The sequence below is a fragment of the Leptinotarsa decemlineata genome, unplaced genomic scaffold, assembly GCF_025532065.1.
Source record: "Leptinotarsa decemlineata unplaced genomic scaffold, Ldec_3_MD MMD2_tig00003192_RagTag_RagTag, whole genome shotgun sequence".
NCBI classification, from domain to species: domain Eukaryota; kingdom Metazoa; phylum Arthropoda; class Insecta; order Coleoptera; family Chrysomelidae; genus Leptinotarsa; species Leptinotarsa decemlineata.
The window spans coordinates 2,856,334-2,883,867 of record NW_027412582.1 but is presented as its reverse complement, the minus strand read 5'-3'; the positions used below and the strand labels follow the sequence as shown (position 1 = coordinate 2,883,867).

General features: G+C 34.1%; 2 protein-coding genes across 2 annotated transcripts in view; both read right to left on the bottom strand.

Annotated features, from left to right (window-relative positions):
* The window catches only part of LOC111511411 (4-aminobutyrate aminotransferase, mitochondrial), a 128,633-nt gene that overhangs the window by 80,320 nt on the left and 20,779 nt on the right, over positions 1 to 27,534 (bottom strand). The window contains exon 2 of the mRNA XM_074177727.1: positions 2,433 to 2,551. Coding sequence (XP_074033828.1) covers positions 2,433 to 2,551 — 119 coding nt within the window. The remainder of the gene's footprint in view (positions 1 to 2,432; positions 2,552 to 27,534) is intronic.
* LOC141483248 (uncharacterized) overlaps positions 24,050 to 27,534 on the bottom strand; it is a 403,587-nt gene continuing 400,102 nt past the window's right edge. The window contains exons 3-4 of the transcript XR_012465981.1: positions 25,050 to 25,305; positions 24,050 to 24,992 (exon numbers count right to left, since the gene is read on the bottom strand). The gene's annotated coding sequence lies outside the window, so the exon portion shown is untranslated. The remainder of the gene's footprint in view (positions 24,993 to 25,049; positions 25,306 to 27,534) is intronic.

The window sequence follows — 27,534 nt, the reverse complement described above, 5'->3', positions numbered from 1 at the left end:
ATGAGCTTTCATGCAGGAGTCAGTTGTTTTGCTACAAAGTCAGGAACGGACTACCCCCGATGGTCCACACCGCAAAACTTTGAAATGACAGATATTTTTCAATATTTTTCAACAAAATAAGGTTACTTGGACAATTTTATGAATAAAAGTACTCGTGTGGATAGTCGATCGGAGCAACGAGTCTTGATAAAAATGTAGTTCTACTCGACGACATCAAACCCGCTCGTCCACCATTATTTGAAATGAATAATTATCAAAACAGAAATAATAATGATAACGTTAATTCAACAACATTTATAACAGGAATAATACAAAGTATGCTAAAATGAAGTCGTAAACAAAAAGTACAGTACCTATATGGAAGTTTAAGCCACAATTGTGATAGCAGATATTTTTTCAAAAGAAATATCAAGTTCTGGTGGTGTTTTTAAACTAACAAGCTACTCTACTATGAAATATCGAATTCATTCCATATTTTGTATGTACATAATACGTGTGGAATAATCACGTTTCGTGTTGATCAGTTATCTGAATCTCATGAAACTCAACATTCGAATGTTTCAAATTCTTCTTCACAGCTAAACTGTTGAGGAGTTTCACTGATAATTATAATTTTATGGGAGAAATTCTTTAACACGAATCTAAATTTAGCTGAAAAAACGCACATCGGAAAAAATATTTACTATACTAATAAAAAGCAAACGAATGAACTACAAAAACGGCTGCACATGATCAGGTGAAAAATATCCAGGGAATAATTATGTTCCATTTCTTTCACAGATGTTGACAAAACAACCTTTTAGAAAGTTTTGATAAAAAATGAGAAACTGCAATGCGATTTTGTTTTGTTGAGTGGTGCGTTGTCATATGACTATCATTGTATTGTCAATATTCTATAGGATATTTTGAATTTTTTTGATATGGCCGAACAGTTTACATTCAATGAATATGCAGATATGCATGTATTTTATGGACGAGCATTTTGTAATGCTGCAGAAGCTCGTCGTCTGTATTCCGAGCATTTTCCCAATCGAACGGTACCGTCAAGAGAAACATTCGAGCTTGTCGATCGCAGCTTGAGGGAGACAGGTATGTAATAATTGATAATTAATTTGAGCACGTTGTTTTATTTCGATATTATTGTAGGTACAGTTTTGCCAAAACGAGGTGGTGAGGGCGCTCCTAGGACTGTACGTACCGTTGTATTGGAGGAAAATATTTTGGAAGCCGTCGCTGATGATCCTTCAATGAGCATCAGAAATCTATCAGAACAGTTCCATACATCCAAATACACTATTCATAGAATAATTAGGGAACAACTGCTCCACCCATTTCACATCCAGAAGGTACATGCCATGACACCTCAAGATTTTCCAGCACGACTGGAATATGCCAATTGGTTCATGGATAGGCAAAGAGAGGATATGACTTTTATTAATCGAGTTTTATTCACTGATGAAGCAGGTTTCAGTAGAGATGGAGTTATCAACTCTCATAATCTCCATATATGGGCCGAAGAAAATCCCCATGGGATATTGCAAACCAAACACCAACGGAAATTCAACGTGAATGTTTGGGCTGGTATCATAGGAAACCATCTTATAGGACCATTCGTTCTACAGGACCGATTGAATGGAGAACGTTATTTGGAGTTCATTCAGAACGATTTGAATGGACTTTTGGAACATGTTCCATTGCAAACCCGAAGAGATATGTGGTTTATGCATGATGGCGCTCCTCCTCATTTTAGTTTGATTGTGCGTGACCATCTGAACCATATTTTCCACAATAGATGGATTGGTAGAGGTGGGCCATATTCATGGCCATCGCGGTCTCCAGATTTAAATCCATTGGATTTCTTTCTGTGGGGGCATCTAAAAAGCCTTGTTTACGCTACACCTATTCACACAAGAGATGCATTGTTGAATAGAATAACATTACATTGTGAAGCCATACGAAACGACCCTGGAATGCTATTTCAAGTACAGAGAGGGTGTCTTCGCAGACTAAGAAAATGTATAGAGAGAGAAGGTAGTCATATCGAGCAGTTTCTGTAGCGGATTTTTCATTTCTGTTTGCTCTTGAGGCTCTTGAGTTCCGTTAGTTAAACGTGTTTGCATTATAAAAATTCGTTATGAACATTTTACCTATCATTTCCATTTTCCTTAAAAACTAATATTTCCGAATAATGGTAGACATCTCAGGATAGATGTTGTTGAATTAACGTTATCATTATTATTTCTGCTTTGATAATTATTAATTTCAAATAATGGTGGACGAGCGACAAAGTTTGGACTTTGTTTCCACAAAGTTAGTAAAATTTGTGAAAATTCAAATATTTATGACACCCTTAGATTTCTTCTGACTTTTCACCAAAAACTCCCTCTACTGAAAATGTTTTCTGCTAGAGTACAATTTGTACAAATACTTACCGTTACAGCATCTAATTCACCAATCAGCTTTTTCGATTTTGGACCAGGCACTTCAGAAGTAACTATTTTGGGTTCTTTTGGTTCGCCATGATTCAAACTTGATGCCGATCTATTGCTCCCTGAAAAACACAAATATAATGTTTTCAAAGTAAGTTCATGAACATATAAACAAACAACAACATATTATGTGTATTTGATGTACACGTTTGGTGTATATAAAATTTTCAAAACAAGTGACAGGGAAAGAAATACTTATTTTCCTATTTTTGTCACCTTGTTTCCTTGTTTTTAGCGATAAGTCTTGAACTATGAAATAATATCTCGCAACATTGAAACGTCAATCCAAACTACAAAACTGTTCAGTCATGTTTATTTATACGGTGCAAATAATCTTTGCATTATCCTTCACACATATGAAGCCTCACTAAGAAGCATTCCCTGAGAATGCTGGGTTCGGAATATTATGTTGGCTGACATAGAGATGGCGCTAGTAGCACCGCAGAACTATTTGTTGAGAGGTCGGCGTTGATGAATGACGTATGTTCTACTTGTCCCATCACCCTGAAGAGGCATAAGCCTATAGCAGGGCCCTACACAAACACATACACTCAAAAATTGTAACAACAACTGTAAATTTGTAAATATACAATTTTCATTCATTCATTCTACTTGTCCCAAAAGTCCATATACTTTTTGGTGGTGAGAAGTTTGTGGAACAAATTGAGACATTCAGGTAAATAATTTCTATTACCCATTCATTTATCATGATAAGAGCTCAATAACTATAGCATACTAATTTATTTTTGTTGATTATAACAATTTTGAAATAATAGCACTAATTTGTGGGGTGAGATTGTGCCATTCACTGGCACAACTTCTCTGCCATGAAAATGGCATATCCTTCATTTGTTTAAAGGTGATTGACAATGTTTCATGATGAATTTCACTAATTCGGAGTTCCATTGTCTAATATATAAAATGATTTGAAATCCCTGAAACAACTAAAAAAGGAGAATTAAAAATGAACAGCTGAAAATAACAATTATATTAAGCAAGAATATTGAGCAAGAAATGAAAGAATAGTGAAATAAAATACAAGTAACAATAGAACGATTGAACAAAAAATAAAAATAAAGTATAAAAAGTATAAAGGAATAAAATGAAAATGAAAATAAAAAGTTAAGAGATTCCAAACCACGTTACTTCACGACGTTTCGATTGTTAGTATCTACAATCGTCTTCGGGTGATGACCGGACTGATTCCTCCTAGAGGTGACTATTTATGGGTCGTTCGAGAACTTTCTCTTATTTCCGCTTTCCATTTTTTCCGCTTCACTGGTTCCATATGTTGCATATCTCTACGCTAGCTTGGTTGGACAACATGTATGCGGCTTCCTTGAATTTTCTCCTGAACCAATGTTCCTCTCTGTGTGTGATCTCAGCTTGGGACCACTCGATGTTGTGTTGATGGGTCCAAACATGGTCTGCTATTCCTGATTTGCTGGTTTCCCCTCGCTGTGTGTGTTTTTTGTGCTCGGCAATGCGAACATTCAATGGCCTCTTAGTTTCACCAATATAGGATTTTCCACACCCACAGGGTATCCGGTAAATGCTATTCATGGAATCGCAGTCCGCGTTTGGTGGCCTGGTTTTCGTGAGGCTGCTACGGATAGTGTTACCGGATCTGAAGCAGGTTCTGATGTTGTACTTGGAACCAATTCTTCTTATCCTCTCCGATAATCCTCTGATCTAGGGAAGTGCAAGCACTGGTTGTGACGGCTTCTCTTCTTTGCTAGGCTCCTGCTGTTCAGTCAAAATCTTTTCCACCATCGCTTTGGAGTAGCCATTCCGTTGAAGATCATTTTTGATGATTTCTAGTTCCTTCTCGAGACCTTCTTTCGTGTTACAGAGCCCGAAAGCACGGTCTAATAGAGTTTTGATGATTCCTCTTTGAGTCGATTGATGGTGGTTGGATTCGTGGTTCAGATACTGTCCCGTGTGAGTGGGTTTCAGTATACAAATGTCTCCCACTTAGTGTCGATCCTCTTCACCAAAACGTCTAAGAATGGCAATTCGTTGTGGAGTTCTCTCTCCATTGTGATGGAAGGTCTCACGCTGCGCTGTTGATGTGTTTCAGGAAGACGTCTAGTTCAGTATTCCCATGGTTCCATATTATAAAGGTGTGTCAAGGTTTTTTGTGGACTTCTTCAATGGCCAGAGTTTCAAACCAACCTTATATTCAAACCTTATTTCCAACCCTCCATATATATATATATATATATATATATATATATATATATATATATATATATGTTAACTCGAAGATTCTCACGGATACTAGACTTTGTCTAGTTGAAAAAACCAGACATCACCAGAAGATGGCAAATGAGACTTTGCCGAAACGTTGTGAAAATAATCCTTATGGGGAGAAAATACACAGAACACGGAGCGAAACCCGAGAAAACAGCTCATCATATATATATATATATACAGGGTGTCCCTGGACTTCCTCTTTTCCTCTCGGGAATGTATAGATGGGGTCAAAATATCACCAGTACTTCATATAACTTTTTTTCCTAAAAGTCTTCGTAACCAAGTTACGGGCCCTCGAAGTTACAAAATGAAAAATGTTTTTCTTTGATAACTTTCCAAGTGAATATTCAAAATCATCCAAATTTTGGTAATTGACTAAACAAATGAATTCCGTCGATGAGCTTTCATGCAGGAGTCAGTTGTTTTGCTACAAAGTCAGGAACGGACTACCCCCGATGGTCCACACCCCAAAACTTTGAAATGACAGATATTTTTCAATATTTTTCAACAAAATAAGGTTACTTGGACAATTTTATGAATAAAAGTACTCGTGTGGAAAGTCGATCGGAGCAACGAGTCTTGATAAAAATGTAGTTCTACTCGACGACATCAAACCCGCTCGTCCACCATTATTTGAAATGAATAATTATCAAAGCAGAAATAATAATGATAACGTTAATTCAACAACATTTATAACAGGAATAATACAAAGTATGCTAAAATGAAGTCGTAAACAAAAAGTACAGTACCTATATGGAAGTTTAAGTCACAATTGTGATAGCAGATATTTTTTCAAAAGAAATATCAAGTTCTGTAGATTCGTGGTGTTTTTAAACTAACAAGCTACTCTACTATGAAATATCGAATTCATTCCATATTTTGTATGTACATAATACGTGTGGAATAATCACGTTTCGTGTTGATCAGTTATCTGAATCTCATGAAACTCAACATTCGAATGTTTCAAATTCTTCTTCACAGCTAAACTGTTGAGGAGTTTCACTGATAATTATAATTTTATGGAAGAAATTCTTTAACACGAATCTAAATTTAGCTGAAAAAACGCACATCGGAAAAAATATTTACTATACTAATAAAAAGCAAACGAATGAACTACAAAAACGGCTGCACATGATCAGGTGAAAAATATCCAGGGAATAATTATGTTCCATTTCTTTCACAGATGTTGACAAAAAAACCTTTTAGAAAGTTTTGATAAAAAATGAGAAACTGGAATGCGATTTTGTTTTGTTGAGTGGTGCGTTGTCATATGACTATCATTGTATTGTCAATATTCTATAGGATATTTTGAATTTTTTTGATATGGCCGAACAGTTTATATTCAATGAATATGCAGATATGCATGTATTTTATGGACGAGCATTTTGTAATGCTGCAGAAGCTCGTCGTCTGTATTCCGAGCATTTTCCCAATCGAACGGTACCGTCAAGAGAAACATTCGAGCGTGTCGATCGCAGCTTGAGGGAGACAGGTATGTAATAATTGATAATTAATTTGAGCACGTTGTTTTATTTCGATATTATTGTAGGTACAGTTTTGCCAAAACGAGGTAGTGAGGGCGCTCCTAGGACTGTACGTACCGTTGTATTGGAGGAAAATATTTTGGAAGCCGTCGCTGATGATCCTTCAATGAGCATCAGAAATCTATCAGAACAGTTCCATACATCCAAGTCCACTATCATAGAATAATTAGGGAACAACTGCTCCACCCATTTCACATCCAGAAGGTACATGCCATGACACCTCAAGATTTTCCAGCACGACTGGAATATGCCAATTGGTTCATGGATAGGCAAAGAAAGGATATGACTTTTATTAATCGAGTTTTATTCACTGATGAAGCAGGTTTCAGTAGAGATGGAGTTATCAACTCTCATAATCTCCATATATGGGCCGAAGAAAATCCCCATGGGATATTGCAAACCAAACACCAACGGAAATGCAACGTGAATGTTTGGGCTGGTATCATAGGAAACCATCTTATAGGACCATTCGTTCTACAGGACCGATTGAATGGAGAACGTTATTTGGAGTTCATTCAGAACGATTTGAATGGACTTTTGGAACATGTTCCATTGCAAACCCGAAGAGATATGTGGTTTATGCATGATGGCGCTCCTCCTCATTTTAGTTTGATTGTGCGTGACCATCTGAACCATATTTTCCACAATAGATGGATTGGTAGAGGTGGGCCATATTCGCGGTCTCCGGATTTAAATCCATTGGATTTCTTTCTGTGGGGGCATCTGAAAAGCCTTGTTTACGCTACACCTATTCACACAAGAGATGCATTGTTGAATAGAATAACATTACATTGTGAAGCCATACGAAACGACCCTGGAATGCTATTTCAAGTACAGAGAGGGTGTCTTCGCAGACTAAGAAAATGTATAGAGAGAGAAGGTGGTCATATCGAGCAGTTTCTGTAGCGGATTTTTCATTTCTGTTTGCTCTTGAGGCTCTTGAGTTTCGTTAGTTAAACGTGTTTGCATTATAAAAATTCGTTATGAACATTTTACCTATCATTTCCATTTTCCTTAAAAACTGATATTTTCGAATAATGGTAGACATCTCAGGATAAATGTTGTTGAATTAACGTTATCATTATCATTTCTGCTTTGATAATTATTCATTTCAAATAATGGTGGACGAGCAGGTTTGATGTCGTCGAGTGAAACTACATTTTTATCAAGACTTGTTGCTCCGATCGACTTTCCACACGAGTACTTTTATTCATAAAATTGTCCAAGTAACCTCAATTTGTTGAAAAATATTGAAAAATATCTGTCATTTCAAAGTTTTGGGGTGTGGACCATCGGGGGTAGTCCGTTCCTGACTTTGTAGCAAAACAACTGACTCCTGCATGAAAGCTCATCGAAGGAACTCATTTCTTTAGTCAATTACCAAAATTTGGATGATTTTGAATATTCACTTGAAAAGTTATCAAAGAAAAACATTTTTCATTTTGTAACTTCGAGGGCCCGTTACTTGGTAACGAAGGATTTTAGGAAAAAAAGTTATATGAAGTACTGGTGATATTTTGACCCCATCTATACATTCCCGAGAGGAAAAGAGGAAGTCCAGGGACACCCTGTATTTATATGATGTGTTGTTTTTCATCTCAGATGGATTATCAAGACGAGTTACTGCTTCTCTTCGAGAGGTGTACACACATCATATTCTACCATCCGTGAAAACCTACATTGTAATATATTTATATATATATATATATATATATATATATATATATATATATATATATATATATATATATATATATATATATATATATATATATATATATATATATATATATATGTATATGTTAGCTATGACTGGTGAAAGTGGCGATCCCATTGGCAGTCCCACATTTTGTGTAAATAATTGGTCCTTCAGTTGGAAATAACAGTTTAGCACACAGCTTCTAGTGATTCCATAATTACTTCTATAAGTAGATTCGTTCTCTCTTTCAGATTTGCGTCTTCGGATAGCTTTCTCTGTATGATTTGGAGTGCTTTTTCGACCGGAACATTGGTGTAAAGGCTCTCCACGTCGAAACTAATTAGTTGATCTTCCTGTGTTACTTCAATTGACCCTAGTAGTTCGACAAAATGCCTTGAATTCTTCACAAAAGACGATATGTTTCCTTGTAATGGTTGTATTATGTATTATGCAAAATGAAAATCTTGAGTAGCCGAATCTCTGGAGCTGATGATCGGTCTAAGCGGAACATCCTTCTTGTGGATTTTGGGAAGACCATACAAGTGAGGGGGCTTACTGTGGTGCGGTGTTAGCCATGATCTTTCCTTGTCCGAAAAATAGACTAGGTGTTTTTTCAAAATCTGGTACAACTTCCTTTCGATTGATGCAGTAGGGTCCCATACGATCTTTGTGTATCGTCCCTTCTGCAGAACCTCTTCGATCTTCTGTTCGTAGAGAACGGTATTCATTACCACAGTAGCGTTTCCTTTATCTGCAGGTAGGATCTTGATGGTGTTGTCTCTACGTAGGCCGTTCAGAGCTCTACATTTTTCATTGCTGATGTTAGATGTTGGAACTGTTTCTCGATCCAGCTGTCCTCTGATTTTCCATCTGAATTTTTCTGCCTCGGTTTGGTCAATAAGGGAACTGGTGGACTTCACTGCAGTGATTATCTCCAAAGTGGGCACATATGTTGGTTCAATGGCAAAATTAAGGCCTTTCCTCAACAAGTATTCCTCTTTTTCCGTTAGCGGGCGGAAACTCGTGTTGATGACGTTGGCGGCTTCATAGTTGTCCTATTTTCGGTCTACAGGGTGTTCTTAATTTTCTCTGCCAGTGGCGTAAGTACGAGTTTTGAAATGTATATTTTTGGCAAAAAAAATACTACGCCACTGCTTTATCTTCCATTAAAAATTATTTTTAAAATCTCCATACATTTTTGAGCACATTTGATTTGCTGGGTTTTCTTTGTTCGACGCATGGTTTTCGCTCAAAAAATTAAAAATCGTTTCACTTAAGGATAAATTCCTTTAAAATCTGATGCGGTATCGTGCATCGACTGAAAGCAAACTAAGAGATCAGATTTGTTGCAAAATAATTGAGGATCTGAAAGGTATTTGTTTTTTGTCAGATGCACTGTTCTCAATTAAAATTACGTCATAACGCATATATATATATATATATATATATATATATATATATATATATATATATATATATATACATATATATATATATATATACATCGGAAAAGTCTAGGAATATTTTTATAACATACTAAATATCAAAAATAAATGCATGAGGTCGTTTAATTTCGATTAAATTGGTACACTCGACCATCCTGTAGATTTCTATGGGTTGCAAACTGTAAGTTTTTGGCTAAAATGAATAATCTGAAAGTGTCGAGTTTGTACATTCTAAGCAGTTCTTGCTCAGCAATTAAACTGGAAATATTGTGCTTTAACATGGAATGCCATCACTTACCATTGACTGAGATGAATTGAGCTGTAAGGCTTCTTCAAGGTGGCATACGACAAAATGATGTAGCTCTTCGTTTGGGGGTCTCCCAAAATGTTATCAGTCGATTGTGACGGCGTTTCCGTGAAACTGGCAGTCCAGCCGAACAACATCCAAGACGAGGACGCGCTACAACTGCAGTTCAAGACCGATTTTTGGTCTTAACCGCAATAAGACAACCGACAATCACAGCACCTGAGTTGGTTAACGTGTTGCAGCAGACGCACCAGGTAACCATTGGTCGTGATACTGTCAGAAATCGACTGCATGAAGCAGATCTCCACAACAGAAGGCCACTTAGATGTCCACCTTTGTCGAGAGGCAATCGCGGTAGAAGATTAGAGTGGTGTCAAGAACATCAAAACTGGGATACAAATGATTGGGCCACAGTTTTGTTTACAGACGATTCCAGATTTGAATTTCATCCAGATTCTCGTCGAGTAAGACTGTGGAGACGATCTGGAAATAATGAACGTTTGAGAGACGTCTAGGAAGTCCACACATACAGAGGTGGTACAGTAATGCTATGGGGCGGAATCATGATCGGCGGCAGAACCGATCTCGTTTTTCCAAATCGCTCCCTCACAGCTCGGCAGTTGCTCGACACCATTCTTCTACCTATCGTCCGTCCGTTTGCTGGTGCTGTTGGTGAAAACTTCCACCTAATGCACGATAATGCTCGTCCACATGTCGCGCGTCTAGTGACTGACTGGCTCACCAACGAAGGAGTTGATGTATTGCCATGGCCAGCACAATCACCGGACCTGAATCCCATCGAGCATGTGTGGGATATGCTTCAACGAAGAATTACTCCGCATATGGGGAACATTCACACAACGTTTCAATTGAGAGAGCTTTTAATCGCTGAATGGGCAAATGTACCTCAACAAGACATTGACAATCACATTTTGTCGATGCACGATAGATGTAGGGCCGTAATAAACCAGCGTGGAGGCCATACTTTGTACTAATTCCAATATTTTTTGTATTATGATTTTTTTTCGGGGTGCCAAAGAAGAGCCATATTTTTTTTAGTTTCGCTTTTATGCGCACTAAGTATTTTTGACCATTTAATGAATTTTGTTGTAAGTTACATTCGTTTAATAATCACCCGTCATTTTTTTTCCCTAAAGCTATCTAAAAAAAATTATTGCCATTTTTAAAAATATCCCTAGACTTTTCCGATGTGTGTATGTATATGTATATATGTGTACATAGGTATATATATGCACATATGTGTGTATGTATGTATGTGTATATAAGTATATATAGCCCTTTATTTGTTTTTTTGTTCATTGTTACATATGTCACTAGCAGTTATAGGCAGAACTATAGTCATGCGCGGATATATATCCTTATGGCTGTTCTTGTGTTTGTTCCTTCACATATGATTTCTGTTATAATCTGTACTAACTCAAAGTTGTTGTTGAATAAACATATTATTATTATTATATCTACATCAAAAATATTTTTTATGTGTTTCATGATTGTAATGAAAATTGAAATGAAGTAATTTATATATACAAAAAAATTAATGGCGCAGTAAATGTTCGAATTGGAGTCCACCCATTTCCAGACATTTATGAAATCGGTTTTTCATATTATTTATTGCCCTTAATACACTTATTTGCTGCATTGTTGTGAAATCATTCAACATCTTTAATCTGGAATATTCCACATTTTCTATCTCTCTGCCAGCGTAAATCCTATTTTTCAATGTCCCCCCATAGAAAATAGTCCAAAATAGATCTGGTGATCTTGCAGGCCATTTTATTGGCCTATTATTTGTCTCGAAATGGAAGGACACCAATTCGAACATTTATTGCGCCATTAATTTTTTTGTGTATATAAATTACTTCATTTCAATTTTCAGTAAAATTATAGTGTTCGTTTCGAATGTTATTATTGCTATCCTTTCTTTTTCTGCTCACAAAAACACAAATAATAAATTTTTGTTGTAGATATGTTTCAGATAATCATAAAAGATTAAAAGAAAAAATGAGTGGAACTCAATTTTTTCAAATGGAACACCCTGCATATTTCAACATTTTTGAGTTCTACATCCAATTTTAGATTACCTTTGTTCAGATAATATCTATTTTGAACCGTTTTCGAGATAATCTGTTTCAAACGGAAATTGACATGGTTTCCTTGTTCATCACTCATTTTCGTAAAACAGATTTCATTTGATGTTTCTCAATTAATCACAGATAATACAATGAAAAGATAATTATTAAAATACTTCTCAACCATCGAATGAAACTTCTCTTCAAACAATAATTTTATTAACGCTGAAACACGAACTGAAAATAATAAACCCATAAATTAATGAGTTAATTTAATCGTCAGTGTATTTCAGAATATGTTCAAACACATCTCCACCTCTACTTAAACAAACATGTAATCTCTTCAAAAGATTGTCATGTGTAGCGCTTCTGATCAAGTCTGGAGTCAAACTATTGAAAGCAGTTGTAACTCTCTATTTCATATCTTCCATTGTTGTTCATATTTTAAATGAAACCCCACACGAAATAATCTAATGGATTGCCATCTGGTGTTCTAGGAGGCCAACGAAAAGGTCCATTATTACCAATCCATCTGTCTTCGAAGATTTCGGTTAAAGCTTCGCTGACTGAATGAGAGTTATGGGGTGGAGCACCATCCATTTGGTACCATACACGTTCTCTTCCTGGTCTATTATTTAAAATCATTTGAATTCCATTCCTCAGTAAATCTTCATATTTTGATGCATTCAAATTATCATCATAAAACTCGATATAAAAAATTAACTCATTCTTTATGGCATAAAATACATTGAATTGTCATCTTTCCTGAAAACCCCTTTGGCGGACAACATGGGGATTTTCTGGCGCCCAATAATGACTGTTGTATCTATTGAAAACTGAATTTTTTGTGAACTTGGCCTCATCTGTCCATATGATATTGTTGAAGAAATGTTCATCCTCTTGAGTCTTGACAAGTAACCATTCAAAGAATTCCACTCTACGAGGTGAATCAGTCTCTTTCAAATGTTGGACATAGTAGAACTTATAGGGATGCCATTTATGGTTATTAAGAATTCGACAAATTGTCACGTAGGGTATACCTATCTCCCTTTCAGCCTCGTGCAGAGAAGCATTTGGAAATGCATGAAAGTATCCCAAAACTGTTATACCATTGTCATCATCATCCACTTTAGTCTTCTTACGAATGATTTTTGGACGAAAGGTTCCATTCAACCTACAGTTTTTTAGAAGTCGATTTACCACATTATTATTCGGCTTCGGAAGTTGTGGATATCTTTCATGAAATACTCGGCATGTTCTACTTGCAATTCTATTGCACTCACCTTGAATTATTAATAAATTCAAGAAATCTTCATTACTGTAACCTAATCTTGACATTATTCTATTATAATTGGGAGCTATCACAATCAGTCAAAATCACCAACGAAAGTCTGACGCACACTATTAAAAAATAATGTACTGTGTAATGTGTACTGTTGTACGTTAGAAACCAATACCTCAATGTATTCAAATTGTAACTTTTTCTAAGGTAGGTACAAACCAATTTCGAATTAACTGATCTGAGACTGTTAAGAAACTGGATCAAAAAGAAATATCACAAAGTATAAAAAAAATTGAATATCCAAAATAAGTATTGCGCCATTAATTTTTTTTGTGTATATAAATTACTTCATTTCAATTTTCAGTACAATTATAGTGTTCGTTTCGGATGTTATTATTTCTATCATTTCTTTTTCTGCTTATAAAAACACAAATAATAAATTTTTGTTGTAGATATGTTTCAGATAATCATAAAAGATTTTTTTATTCTAAGTTAATTGTAGAAAACGCTCAGAGCAATGGAAATATGAAAAAATATAAATAAGCACCTGAAAATGAAAAAAAAACTCTCTAAAAACTCTAAGGTGCATAGGGAGACGTGAAAGTTGCTATTGTGTTTTCATTGAACTGAGTCAACCAATTTCCAGGGCCGTAATTTAAAAGGGAATAATTCATCCAATTATAATTAAATAATACCGAAATATCCGGAAATGTAAAATAAAATTCGATTTCTCAGTGTAAAGTGAACGTCTACGATCCAAAAACTACAACAAAAAATACAGGTCCGTATTTAATAATTCAAAGATGGGGGTGGCCCAAGTCAGATGACACCCTATATGAAAGATTCATGAACATATTCTGATAGCTCACATCAAGTGCCAATAGCAAAATGTAGACAGGCAAAACAATAATTTGGGATTTTTGTTTTTTCCTGTATATCTCCAGAATCAAAAAAGCTATATTCCAGTTTTTCACATCATTGAATAGGTCTCTAAAATAAGCAACTTTGCCACAATTCAACCGTACAGAAACGAATTTGAATAGCCCGTATAAAAACTATCACAACAAAATTCACTTTGAAATAGGATCAAATTCGTTAATAATGCATTAAAAACGAAAATATTTCAGGCAAATCTCGATATCCATTTGCCTGACAATTGCAGTGAATATTTTGCAGTAAATTTCAAAATTTATAAAGATATCAATATCTTTATTTACAATAAATTCGACCTCGTCTTCAATAAAGCATCGTGATAACATAAAAAATGAAGCTTAGTATCAATCAGTTATCAGTTCATTATATAACAAATATAAGGTCAAAGATGTGAATAATCGACTGCAATTGGAATTTTCCAATTCTGCAATCTTGTGTATTTCTATTATTACAGTTTGGATTTTACACAAAACAGATTAATTTCTACTTTTCGTAATAACATATTGTACAATCTCCGCACAGGACAATATTAGAACAAATCAGACCAGGGCTGAAGCCTTTAAAAATGGTAAAAAGTGAAAAGAAATAATAGTAGGATGGAACCCATCAGAAAGGGAGGATAATATAATAAAAATGAAGGGAAAAATAAATTACGGGTGATATAAGTTCGGCACGTGGGAGGGGGTGAGTTTTTAAGGGTAAAAAATGGTTTATCTCGATTTCCGGCAAAACTACGAGTCCTATGGAAAAAGGTTAAATGGCAAAGTTGTAGGTAATAAAAAGATCTACAACTTTTGTATCTGAAATTTTTTCACATTACCTCAATATTTATGTGAAAAATTCAAATAACTAAGTTTGTGGTTTCCTATTTTCTCTTTTTCAAAAAAAAATTTTTTTCTACGAAATTTGGTAAAAAGTTACCTTTTCATGTCCCAAATACACTGTAATTTATTTGATTCAGAGTATTTATTTCTTCACCTTATTTTGATTTGATATTGAAAAGGACACTAATTTTCAATTGAAAATTCTCGCGTCAAAATATCAGCTTTCTTCAGAAATCCGGTGTGCTTTTCGTTCGTTGAAATCTCTACTTTCTGATGGTGTAAAAAATATACATTTTTTTAATAAATCTTTTCAGTAAATGTAAATAATCGAAAAATCTCGAATTCGAATTATGTACAATTTTAAGCTATTTATTGAAATTTACAAATTAATCACTTAAGAAACGTATGATTCCATGTTAAATTGATAAACGAAAAAATTGCAAAGCGAAATATACTACCTTAATTACCAAACAAATAATTCAAGAAAGTTAATATTTTGAGAATAAGGTTGTAGAATCTTCTATAAATAATATTTGTAGATGCCTATACAATATTGCTGCTCTTAAATTTTCATCTAATGAGAAAAACAAGGACAAAATAATAAAAACTTCAATGGAAAGATTACAGTCACAGGGGTTTTCATGTAAACAAATATAGTAAAACCAATAATGATTGAGAGTAAAGCCCGTTGTAATATCTAAATTTTACGTTACCAGTTTATAGCAGAATCAAAATATAGTAAGCAGTAGAGTTGTAGGTTTTGGCAAATTATAGATAATATACAATACTAGTACGATTGAAAGGTATTATTTATGAGAAAAATTAGTAATGAGCTTGTAATGAGTAATACTTATACATTTCCTGATTACTGATCAGTTAAAATTCATTATTTTCTGTAAAGTGTTAGATATTTATTACAACTAGTGGCAACGCTGTACGCAACGATATTTCTGTCTTTGTCACTTTACCGTAACTTCCATCTCATCGTTGCAGTCCTCACTAATATACTTGCAGCCATGAGCGTATCATTGGTTTGTGAATTATGCAGCGTGAATTGTACGTTTTACAGATAAGTTAGTCAGCAATCGACGTGTTGTGATAACAATTGGTGAAAATAATAGTGCTAATAAGTGTTTAAGCGTTACATAATTATATTTCTACACCGTTCTCAAACTACTCAAAAACTGGGAGACATGGTCGGGCCTTCCACGTCGAAAAAGGTAAAACGGTCGGAGTCTCGGTCAGTAAGAGAAAAACAAATTATACTGCGAGTATTTCACTGTCTTGAAAGAGATCATCAGCCAACAAAAAATGACTTTGTGCATATGTGCTGTAATTCTACGTGTGTACCTCCGAATAACCAACCGGGCATTTCTACATCATTAAGTTCCACAATTACAAAAGATAAATTAGTTGATATGTGCTCTGATTATATCGGTGCACCAAAATCATCGATTTACAAAATACTATGAGAAGCAGAAATTCATGGGGACGTACAAACGCCAAAAACTAGTAGCGGACGAAAAAAAATCACAGTTGATGAAGAAGCCAAAACCAGTATACGCAGAACTATTCACAGTTTCTTTTTCAGAAATGAGCTGCCCACACTACAAACAGTTCTGGAGGCACTTAGCGATCATGAATTGGTCCCAAAAATGGGTAAAGAAACTTTTAGGAAACTTGTACACGAAATGAAATTTACGTACGGAAAAGTTGACAGGAAAAGCATTCTCATTGAACGTCAAGAAATAATAGGATGGAGAAGAAACTATCTAAGAAAAATTGACGAATTTTGGAAGCTCAAAAAAAATTGTACTTCATGGACGAGATATGGGTTAACCAAGGACATACGGTCAAAAAAGTATGGCAGGATGGTAATATAACAAGTGCACGACAAGCCTTTATTGAAGGTTTGTCAGTTGGGTTAAAACAGCCATCTGGAAAAGGTAGTCGTCTGATAGTTACGCATATAGGAAGCGACAGTGGATTTTTACCAAATGGTGAATTAATATTTAAATCTAAGAAAACAGGTGACTATCATGAAGAGATGAATGCGGAGGTGTTTGAAAAATGGTTTGAAGGCATCATTCAACTAGTGGAACCCCATACCATAGTCGACATTTAGAACCATTACCGAAACAATCATGGAAAAAAGCAGCAATTCAAGAATGGTTAATTGATAAGAACATCCAATATAACAAAGATAGTTTAAAGGCAGAACTACTTCAGCTAACAAAATTACACACAGACAAATATAAAAAATTCGCAGTGGATGAAATGGCGTTAAGTCGTGGAATTACAGTTTTAAGGTTACCACCATACCACTGCGAATCAAACCCAATAGAATTAATCTGGGCGCAGGTAAAAGGATATGTGGCACGAGAAAACAGAACATTTAAATTAGTGGACGTGCAACATCACCTACAAGAAGCTATTCGAACTGTTTCTGCAGAAGACTGGAAGAAATGCATGCAGCATGTTCTAAAAGAAGAGCAAAAAATGTGGGACGTAGACAACCGTATTGAACACAATATTGAACCAATCATAATTCACTTTGATGATAGAGGTAGCAACAGTGACGAATCTGAGGTTGAAGATTAGACGAAAATTTGTACATTTACAGTTATATTATATTCTATTATCAAAAATTAATATTGTTAGTTTATTTGGTACCTACTATAATTACCACGATTATTACTCCGTTTTCATAAGGCCCACCTAATGACTACAACGATTAGGTAAATTACGATATTGCAAAGTTTTAATGAATTAATTGTACTAAGAATTTTTTTTTCATTCTTAACCCTCTCAAAAATTAATAAGCACGCCCCCGATTTGCTGTCAACTGGGCTTACTTCTACTCTCAATCATTATTGGTTTTAGTATAGAAGATTCTAATGCTGACATAATTAATATCTACTAATGAAACTGTCATTGTTGTGGGTCAAGATATTGATCTATAATCATGGCATTTATTTTCTTAAACCAGGTTCTGGAAATGTAAAGGATCTATTTTTCACGTCTAATAGTTTCAAACATGAATCCTTCAAAAATATTGTTGCATTTCTGCATTGTTTTTCCGGTTGCGATACAACATCTGGATTTTTCGGAAAAGGAAAGAAAAGTATCGTAAACTCATTTAGACGCTGAAAATTTGTCAAATTTGGTCAATGTTTTTCATAAGAAAGATGCAAGAAAAGAAGGTATAAGAAATGGTTTAAAAATAAAAAGATTTCCAAAATATCAATTGATATTTGGAAAAATTGATATTGATACAAAAAAAATACTAGAAATACTAGTATTTCTAGTATGAGAGGTGTTTTAATCAAAGCGTTCGCAGAAGTTATCAAGGAATTGTGGTCAGAAGATTCATCTGATAGAGTAATTAACACAGTCTACTTCAAAAACCAGATTCAAAGATTGGCCCCTCGATTCATGGGTTCTGTCCATCAAGACGCCCACGAATTCCTTCGATATCTTTTAGAAGGTTTACATGAGGACCTCAACAAAATTACTGAGAAACCTGAACCGATCTTAACTGAGATTGACGAAAAATTGAGCGATAACGGAAAATCAAAAGAGTCCTGGCAGAGATATTTGAATATGAACAACTCCAAGATTGTAGACTATTTCGTTGGTCAATTAAAATCCACTATGAGGTGCACACACTGTGGACACTCATCAGTAACCTTTGATCCTTTCAGGGATTTATTTCTCCCCATACCACAAAGAACTGGCAAATTGAATTTTTCCATTGACTTTTCTTCAGATGGATTAGATATGAGCAGTTATGCAGCAGACAATGTGGCTCCTTGTCGTTATAATCTATATGCACTTAAAAATCACAGTGGGGCTACTTATAACGGACATTACACAGCATATTGCTGATACCCATACAGGGATTTTCATGATGAGCGTTAATTAGCAGTTTCTGGCAAACTATTCAACGGATCAACCTGAAAATTCCACAGTGTGCATAAGTCAATATGACCTACACGCCTAAAATATTTTAGACGAAGCGGCGTTGTCGCTTCTACTATAAAGTAGCGGCTTCTTTGATTTTTCAAATGGAACACCCCGTATATAATATCATATTATGATTCATTATTACTTTGTGAACAAATTCATATACTATTTCCCTATACCTATATATTACCGTTTAGAAGATATAAATTAATTTCAATATTTTTTTTACCAAACATGAACTTTTATAAATGCTGATAATCTTGAACTCTCTTGCACTAAAACGATCAAATTTGAAATGGAGTGGAGTGATACTATGAGGATCTTCACTTCGAGTCATATTTTCATTTGCCTCAGACAGGGTCTTCAAACAATGCAGATACTTTGATCTCATGAAAAAATGAGTGGAACTCAATTTTTTCAAATGGAACACCCTGTATATTTCAACATTTTTGAGCTCTACATCCAAATTTAGATTACCTTTGTTCAGATAATACTATTTCTATTTTGATCCGTTTTCGAGATAAACTGTTTCAAACGGAAATTGACATGGTTTCCTTGTTCATCACTCATTTTTGTAAAACAGATTTCGTTTGATGTTTCTCAATTAGTCACAGATAATACAATGAAAAGATAATTATCAAAATACTTCTCAATCATCGAATGAAACTTCTCTTCAAACAATAGTTTTATTAACGCTGAAACACGAACTGAAAATAATAAACCCATAAATTAATGAGTTGATTTAATCGTCAGTGTATTTCAGAATATGTTCAAACACATCTCCACCTCTACTTAAACAAACATGTAATCTCTTCAAAAGATTGTCATGTGTAGCGCTTCTGATCAAGTCTGGAGTCAAACTATTGAAAGCAGTTGTAACTCTCGATTTCATATCTTCCATTGTCGTTATTGGAGTAGAGTAAACCATATTTTAAATGAAACCCCACACGAAATAATCTAATGGATTGCCATCTGGTGTTCTAGGAGGCCAACGAAAAGGTCCATTATTACCAATCCATCTGTCTTCTAAGATTTCGGTTAAAGCTTCGCTGACTGAATGAGAATTATGCGGTGGAGCACCATCCATTTGGTACCATACACGTTCTCTTCCTGGTCTATTATTTAAAATCATTTGAATTCCATTCCTCAGTAAATCTTCATATTTTGATGCATTCAAATTATCATCATAAAACTCGATATAAAAAATTGACTCATTCTTTATGGCACAAAATACATTAAATTGCAATCTTTCTTGAAAACCCTTTTGGCGGACAACATGGGGATTTTCTGGCGCCCAATAATGACTGTTGTATCTATTGAAAACTCAATTTTTTGTGAACTTGGCCTCATCTGCCCATATGATATTGTCAACGAAATGTTCATCCTCTTGAGTCTTGACAAGTAATCATTCAAAGAATTCCACTCTACGAGGTGAATCAGTATCTTTCAAATGTTGGACACAGTAGAACTTATAGGGATGCCATTTATGCTTATTAAGAATTCGATAAATTGTCACGTAGGGTATACCTATCTCCCTTTCAGCCTCGTGCAGAGAAGCATCTGGAAATGCATGAAAGTATCCCAAAACTGTTATACCATTATCATCATCATCCACTTTAGTCTTCTTACGAATGATTTTTGGACGGAAGGTTCCATTCAACCTACAGTTTTTTAGAAGTCGATTTACCACATTATTATTCGGCTTCGGAAGTTGTGGATATCTTTCATGAAATACTCGGCATGTTCTACTTTCAATTCTATTGCACTCACCATAAATTATTAATAAATTCAAGAAATCTTCATTACTGTAACCTAATCTTGACATTATTCTATTATAATTGGTAGCTATCACAATCAGTCAAAATCACCAACGAAAGTCTGACGCACACTATTAAGAAATAGTGTAATGTGTAATGTGTACTGTTGTACGTTAGAGACCAATACCTCAATGTATTCAAATTGTAACTTTTTCTAAGGTAGGTACAAACCAATTTCGGATTAACTGATCTGAGACAGTTTAGAAACTGGATCAAAAAGAAATATCACTGAGTATAAAAAAAATGTTGAATATCCAAAATAAGTGATGAATTCAAAAAAAACGAGCAAGAACACCACGTCAGTTTCCGTTTGAAACAGTTTTTCTCGAAAACAGTTCAAAATAGAAATAGTATTATCTGAACAAAGTTAATCTAAAATTGGATGTAGAGCTCAAAAATGTTGAAATATACAGGGTGTTCCATTTGAAAAAATTGAGTTCCATTCATTTTTTCATGAGATCAAAGTATCTGCATTTTTTGAAGAACCTGTATGAGGCAAATGAAAATATGACTCGAAGTGAAGATCCTCATAGTATCACTCCACTCCACTTCAAATTTGATCGTTTTAGTGCAAGAGAGTTCAAGATTATCAGCATTTATAAAAGTTCATGTTTGGTAAAAAAATATCGAAATTAATTTATATCTTCTCAACGGTAATAGATAGGTGTATAGGGAAATAGTATATGAATTTGTTGACAAAGTAATAATGAATCATAATATGATATTATATACGGGGCGTCCCATTTGAAAAATCAAAGAAGCCGCTACTTTATAGTAGAAGCGACAACGCCGCTTCGTCTGAAATATTTTAGGCATGTATGTCATATTGATTTATGGATACTGTGAAATTTTCAGGTTGATCCGTTAGATAGTTTATCAGAAACGGCTAATTAACCCTCATCATGAAAAGCTCTGTATAGTGGCACGAGGCATGAATACAACGATTCACACGTTTTCCCAATTTCGCCAAAATTACTTGTGAGCGATGAGGCATATGTCCTCTTTTATGAACAGGAGGGAACGAAGCAGCACTTTTGATGATTTTTTTTCTTTCCTTTTTTTATAATCTTAGTTCTTTGAATTGATTTGTATTTCACGATTGTTCCAAACTTCATTTTTTATAACAAATTGTTAAACTAATGAACAAAATGATTATTGGGCATACCAAATCATCTTTCATTTTGGCAAATCTCCCACCCACAGAAGGAGCAGCAGAACAACATTCTTACAGGGCATATTACCTTATCAGCTTCAAACTTGGTAGGGTAATCAACTGACAGCTGGGGCTTCAAGCAATGTGGCATTATGCCCAAAATTACAGAAAAGAATTAATTCCAGAAGCATTGCTTAAAACTATTTGCTGCAGCTGTGAAACTGGATGTAACAGTTTAAAATGTGGCTGTCGAAAACGTGGTTTAAAATGCATTAGTTTATGTTAAAATTGTAATGGTTCTGAAAATTGCTTCAATGTTGGAGAAAAAACCTGCGAGAAAGTTGATGATTCAGATGAAATTGTAGATTAAGAATCTATACAGACTGGAGATAATATTGGAGACGGAGGAGGTGATGGTCTTGAAAATTTCGAAGATCAATTAGAATTGGAAAGGTTTGTCCAATCTATCGATGAGGAAATGCCATCAAAAAAACAGAAACTAATGAATAAGTGATTGAAATTCAAGATAAGGTATGTATAAATAACAAGATTAACGTTTTCAAAAATATTATAATCAATAACGTAATCAGAATGAAGTATCTAAATTCAATAATAAGATTTACATGTATATTTATATTTTATGAGATTTTCTATGACATGAATGTGATTAGAATTCGATAAACTTTATAACTGAATGAAATTGTAGCAATCACATTGATGAAATTGTACATAATGATTTAAAAAAAAATTGGAATTCGCGTTTTTTTTCGATTTTTTGCATTTTCTGAGAACATTTATCATAGTAATGTATATTAGTTTTACACCACCAGAAAGTTGAGATTCCAAGGAACAGAAAGCACGCAAACTTTTTGAAAAAAGCTGTTATTTTTACGCGAGAATTGTCGATTGATAATTATGGTGCTTTTTTGATATTAAGTCAAAATAAGGTGGATAAATCAAAATTTTGAATCAAATAAATTACATTGTATTTAGGACATGAAAAGGTAATTTTTCACCAAATTTCGTAAATTATTTTCTCAAATGATTGAAATAAAAAACCAAAAACTTGGTTATTTGAACTTTTCACATAAATTTTCATCATATTCTCCTCTTTTTCTAAAGGGTTTCATTCTTTTGGTTTCAAAAATTACTGGCCCTGGTCTAAACACAGAAGTGCAAATATCACATCACATGAATAATTTGCTTCAATCTATTTTTAAACAAATCACAAGTGCTACAAATCATAATAAATTAATACTGATTGTGCTAATTGGTGATTGTGAGAATTGGAGATTGTTTTCTGTCGGGAATTATAGAATGTTACAATGTTCCAGCCAACAAATAGCTAGAGCTAGACTTTCAACTTCAGCTGGCCTAGCAAATGAGAACAATTCATAAATAGTCAGGTTTACAACTGTCCACCGTCAACTTTTACCTCCGCCTGCGAGAAATACGAACCATTCGATTCGAAATAGCGTGTAGATTATTTTCGAAAAAATTCAAGTGCTGCTTGCAAACATTGCAAAAGTTATAGGCCATGTTGACACGAAACGTTTTATCGAATATTTATATAATACTACGAATACAATAGCATTTTCCTTTTCCATTTTTTTATATTCTCCGAAATAACAATTCCATTCGAAAAAAACGAAAAACAGCATTTTTGGGTTTCCCCCCCAACTAGCAATTTTGTATTTCATAATAGTTGCGGAAACGTTTCGGAGAAACAAATTATAAAACTGCATTTCTCCCAGAAATGTTTTCAATATGTTTATAAAACTATAAATAGGAAATTGGCACCGTTTTATAAAACATTATAGTTATTATCAATATTTTGTAAGGCCTTTTACAAACACTACAAAACAGTTTTATAAACATTTTAGCAGTTACTATAAAATTTGTCTAACGCTCTTAAAAAGTAGTTTTGTAAAAACTTCCCTTACTGCACTTTTGCAACATATTTAAGCGATACTTATAAAATAATCAGAAGACAATTTTATAACAGTTTTTTAGTAGTTCCAAGTAGGCGTTACAAAATATAATACAGCCGAAAACGATAACAATAAAATAAAAAAGTGTTAAAAATGCTTTCTCGAAGACGCAAGAAGTAATTTTATTTCTGACCGGGATATTATAAGCTTATATCGTCATAGTTACGCTATCAATAAAGAGGGTCATAACTCCCTTGGGACATTATAGATTTTATAATTCCCTCTACCTTTCACAAGTAAAAATAAATAGAAATGAAAACTGAACCATATTTTATTTATTCACGTCATTACAAATAATAAATGTACAATTTTGAAATGTTCCCTGAAAATTACTTCCGCCACTGGAAACAATTTCTTTTTTTGTATGGCTGGAGCTTCTGTTCACTACAGTCGAGGTACCTGCCTCTTCTGATGACAAAGTAGACAACATACGCGCCGTTTTATTTCTCAATTCGATGCTATCCTCCAAATACCCCTCCGCCACCGTGGAACTTTTCCAACCTCCGTGTCTTTTTAAGTTAGTCATAGTTGCTCCTGCATTGGCTAGAGCAGTAGCAGAAGTGCGACGAAGGCAATGTCCCGTATAGGAAGATGAGTTTGGCAATCCTAAATACATTGCGATTTTGCTGGGGATTTTCCCAAACATGTTTTTTCCAATTGGCTGAGATGTACATTTATTTTGTCGGAAGCTCAAAAAAAATCGTTCAATACCTTTAGGACGCAAAGACATATAAAGTCTTAATAAAGGCAAAGCGGAGAACTCTTTTTCATCCACAACTGTAAATTTCTTCGATACACCAGTTTTACTTTCCGGTACGTTCACTACCATAACGGAATCCCGGTCCTCTATATCCGATATCTTCATATTCAAAAGTTCCTGACTTCTGCATCCTCCAAAATAACCCATAATCAAAACAACCTATAACAAAAAAAGGAAATAAATACACACAAAAAGGAAAATAAGAAAAAAATTACCTTATGCAATAAATGAATATCATTAGGAGCGTCCTTTAGGAATCTGATAACATTTTTAGGAGATAAAACAGCAGACTTTTTCGGCTTATAACTCTTACTCTTCCGTTTCAAAAAAGCCTGTAGTTCATTGAACTTGGTGATATCTCGTTTCTCATGTATAGTACCATCGATTTTAGCATTGACCATTTAGTCCATAAAGAATTCGGACTATACGTTTCTGACTGAAACGAATAAACACAATTACTACCAAATCTACCGAAAAACAGAAAATTCCTTACCAGTTCTTGAAAATATGCCAGAAATACAGTTTCAGTGACATCTTTTGGTATAACATTTTTCCGTGTCAGCCAGTCCAGATATATCTTGTATTCTTTTTGGTATACGGCTTCACTTTTCGATGGAATTAATGATTCTCTTGCTTGTTCAGCTTTTTTCAAAATATCCTCCATTATATTTGGGGTAGAAAACACGTTTTCACCGCAAACACAGCTTGATAACAAAGTTCTGTTTATAAACAAGTAACATAGCAACAACCTAACAACAAGAAAACTCTACTATAATCAACGGTACCTGATTCAAATATACCGGGAAGGTAATGAATTGGTACATTTTTCCGTTTCAAAAATGAACAAAATTTTATTGAAATCGGTCAGAAATAAAATTATCTATGTACCACGGGAATTAAGGAGCCTTAATAACCTCAGGCAATTGCTGTCCCTCGGGCCAGAGGCCCTCGGGACGCAAACTTTGCCATCGGTAATTAAGGCCCTCCTAATTCCCTTGATACATAAATAACTATTGTATTGGACACTAGGAAAATATAATAGATATGTCACCAACTGAAAACTAACAAATAGAAAGGTTGAAGCCATTTTAAAATTTCACTTCTGCACTCATAAAACTGTTAAAGACATTGTTTGTGTTTCGAAGATTGATATTTTTACTGCAAATGAAATTTAATTGACAAATATATAGCCTATTATTAGCAAAATTTAAGCGCGCCACTAGTTTATAAATGTTTTCGGTAAAATTATTAATTATACAAAAATTCACTCTGTCGACGTATTAATTTTCTAGTCGCAAACTTAACTCACTTTATTCTAAATAATATAATGTTATAATATTTATGTACTTTTCAGCTGTAAATATCACTATATGTGCGGTATTTCATATTTTCAACTCATCTAATTTCAGTATCCCGGATCGCTATCATTACAAATGGCGTCGTTCTATAAAATGAATTGGTATCAGTAGCAAGCATTTCAACGTATTTTAGCTACTATGTTACCCCTATAAAACTGTTAAGAAACACTTAGTTCTGGGAGTGATGGTATTGCGGCAGAGTCGGACTACTTTTAAAGCTTTAGGTTTCTACAAAAGTGCTAGTATGAATAAAATATTTCTCACATATAGTTTTGATAAATATTATCTGTTTTTGATGTTTTGGCTAAATAGTTTCTTTCATCGATTATAAAGGCTAAACTACGGGTGTTAACCATTATCATAACCTTTTCCTGATTTTCGCAAGAAAAAATTGAAGCACTAGGTTAGGTGGGATATTTTAAAAAGTTTTTTTAGTATTTCCCATACACAGGGTGACTCAAAAAGCTTCCAGAAAGTTTTTTTATGGAACACCAAGTCATTTCTTCGTCTGTTTGAAGCACCTTGAGCTGAATCTAAAACTATTATATACCCCCCAATAAATGTTCAAAATGGCCGCCATTGAGTTACTATTTATTTTTATTTATATATTCGGGATACAAACAGAAAAATCCACTACAGTATCCACACAATGGAATTATTATCAAATTGAAAGTATAAATTAATACACTAATATATGCATATCATAGTGTCTGAAATTAAGGATGAATTAGAATTGGATACAGTAACAATAGAAACTGATTATTAGTTATTGACAAAATGTATCAATTAATTATAATTTACAAAAATTAGTTTTCAATATTTTTTTGGCCGTAAGCTACAATGTATTAAAAATATGGAAGTATTTTGCAAAAGTATAACCTCATATTACTGGAGTTTTCTCCCAACACCAAACCGTTCTAGACCCACTATTAAGATTTCCGACCGTATATTTTTTAATAGATGGATTTTCTGAAATAACTGAAACACAACCAAACTAACCCAAACCAACCATTATCCCTTCTTTCACTAAACAAAAAATTATAAAAAAATATTTGTTAGAAATAGAGTATTCGAACCCACCACAAAAATTAATTAGTCTACATCCTAACATCAGAGCCATTTACACTAACGAGTACCTATGTATACGAACACTGTCACGAATTAATTATAGAAAGCGGGTAGCGAACCTATACAATTGAATTTGAAAGCGATAACACACGCTCAAATCACAAAATTATCGGAAACCTAGATACTCCTAAATGAATTAAAATCCGCGAATCACCTTGTATGGTTTAGCTGCTAAAACTGAACTCCCATCCAACCCTAACAACTCATTTCTATATGAAACTAAGCATCCCGTTATTTTTAATGTTTTTTTTACACAGAATACTAAGAATACAGCCCTATTAATATTTGTTTGCCTTTCTGTTCCGCTGAAGTTCTGCTGTCGGTACACAACTATTGTGATTGTTTATAAGTTAGTTGGCAACATTTTTGCTAATAAATGACACTTTGGTGACTCTTATAATATAAATTACTTATATTCATCACATATTACCTTTTTTATGATAAATATTCGTTGTCTAATGCTAAATACATGTTATATTAGACATAACCTAT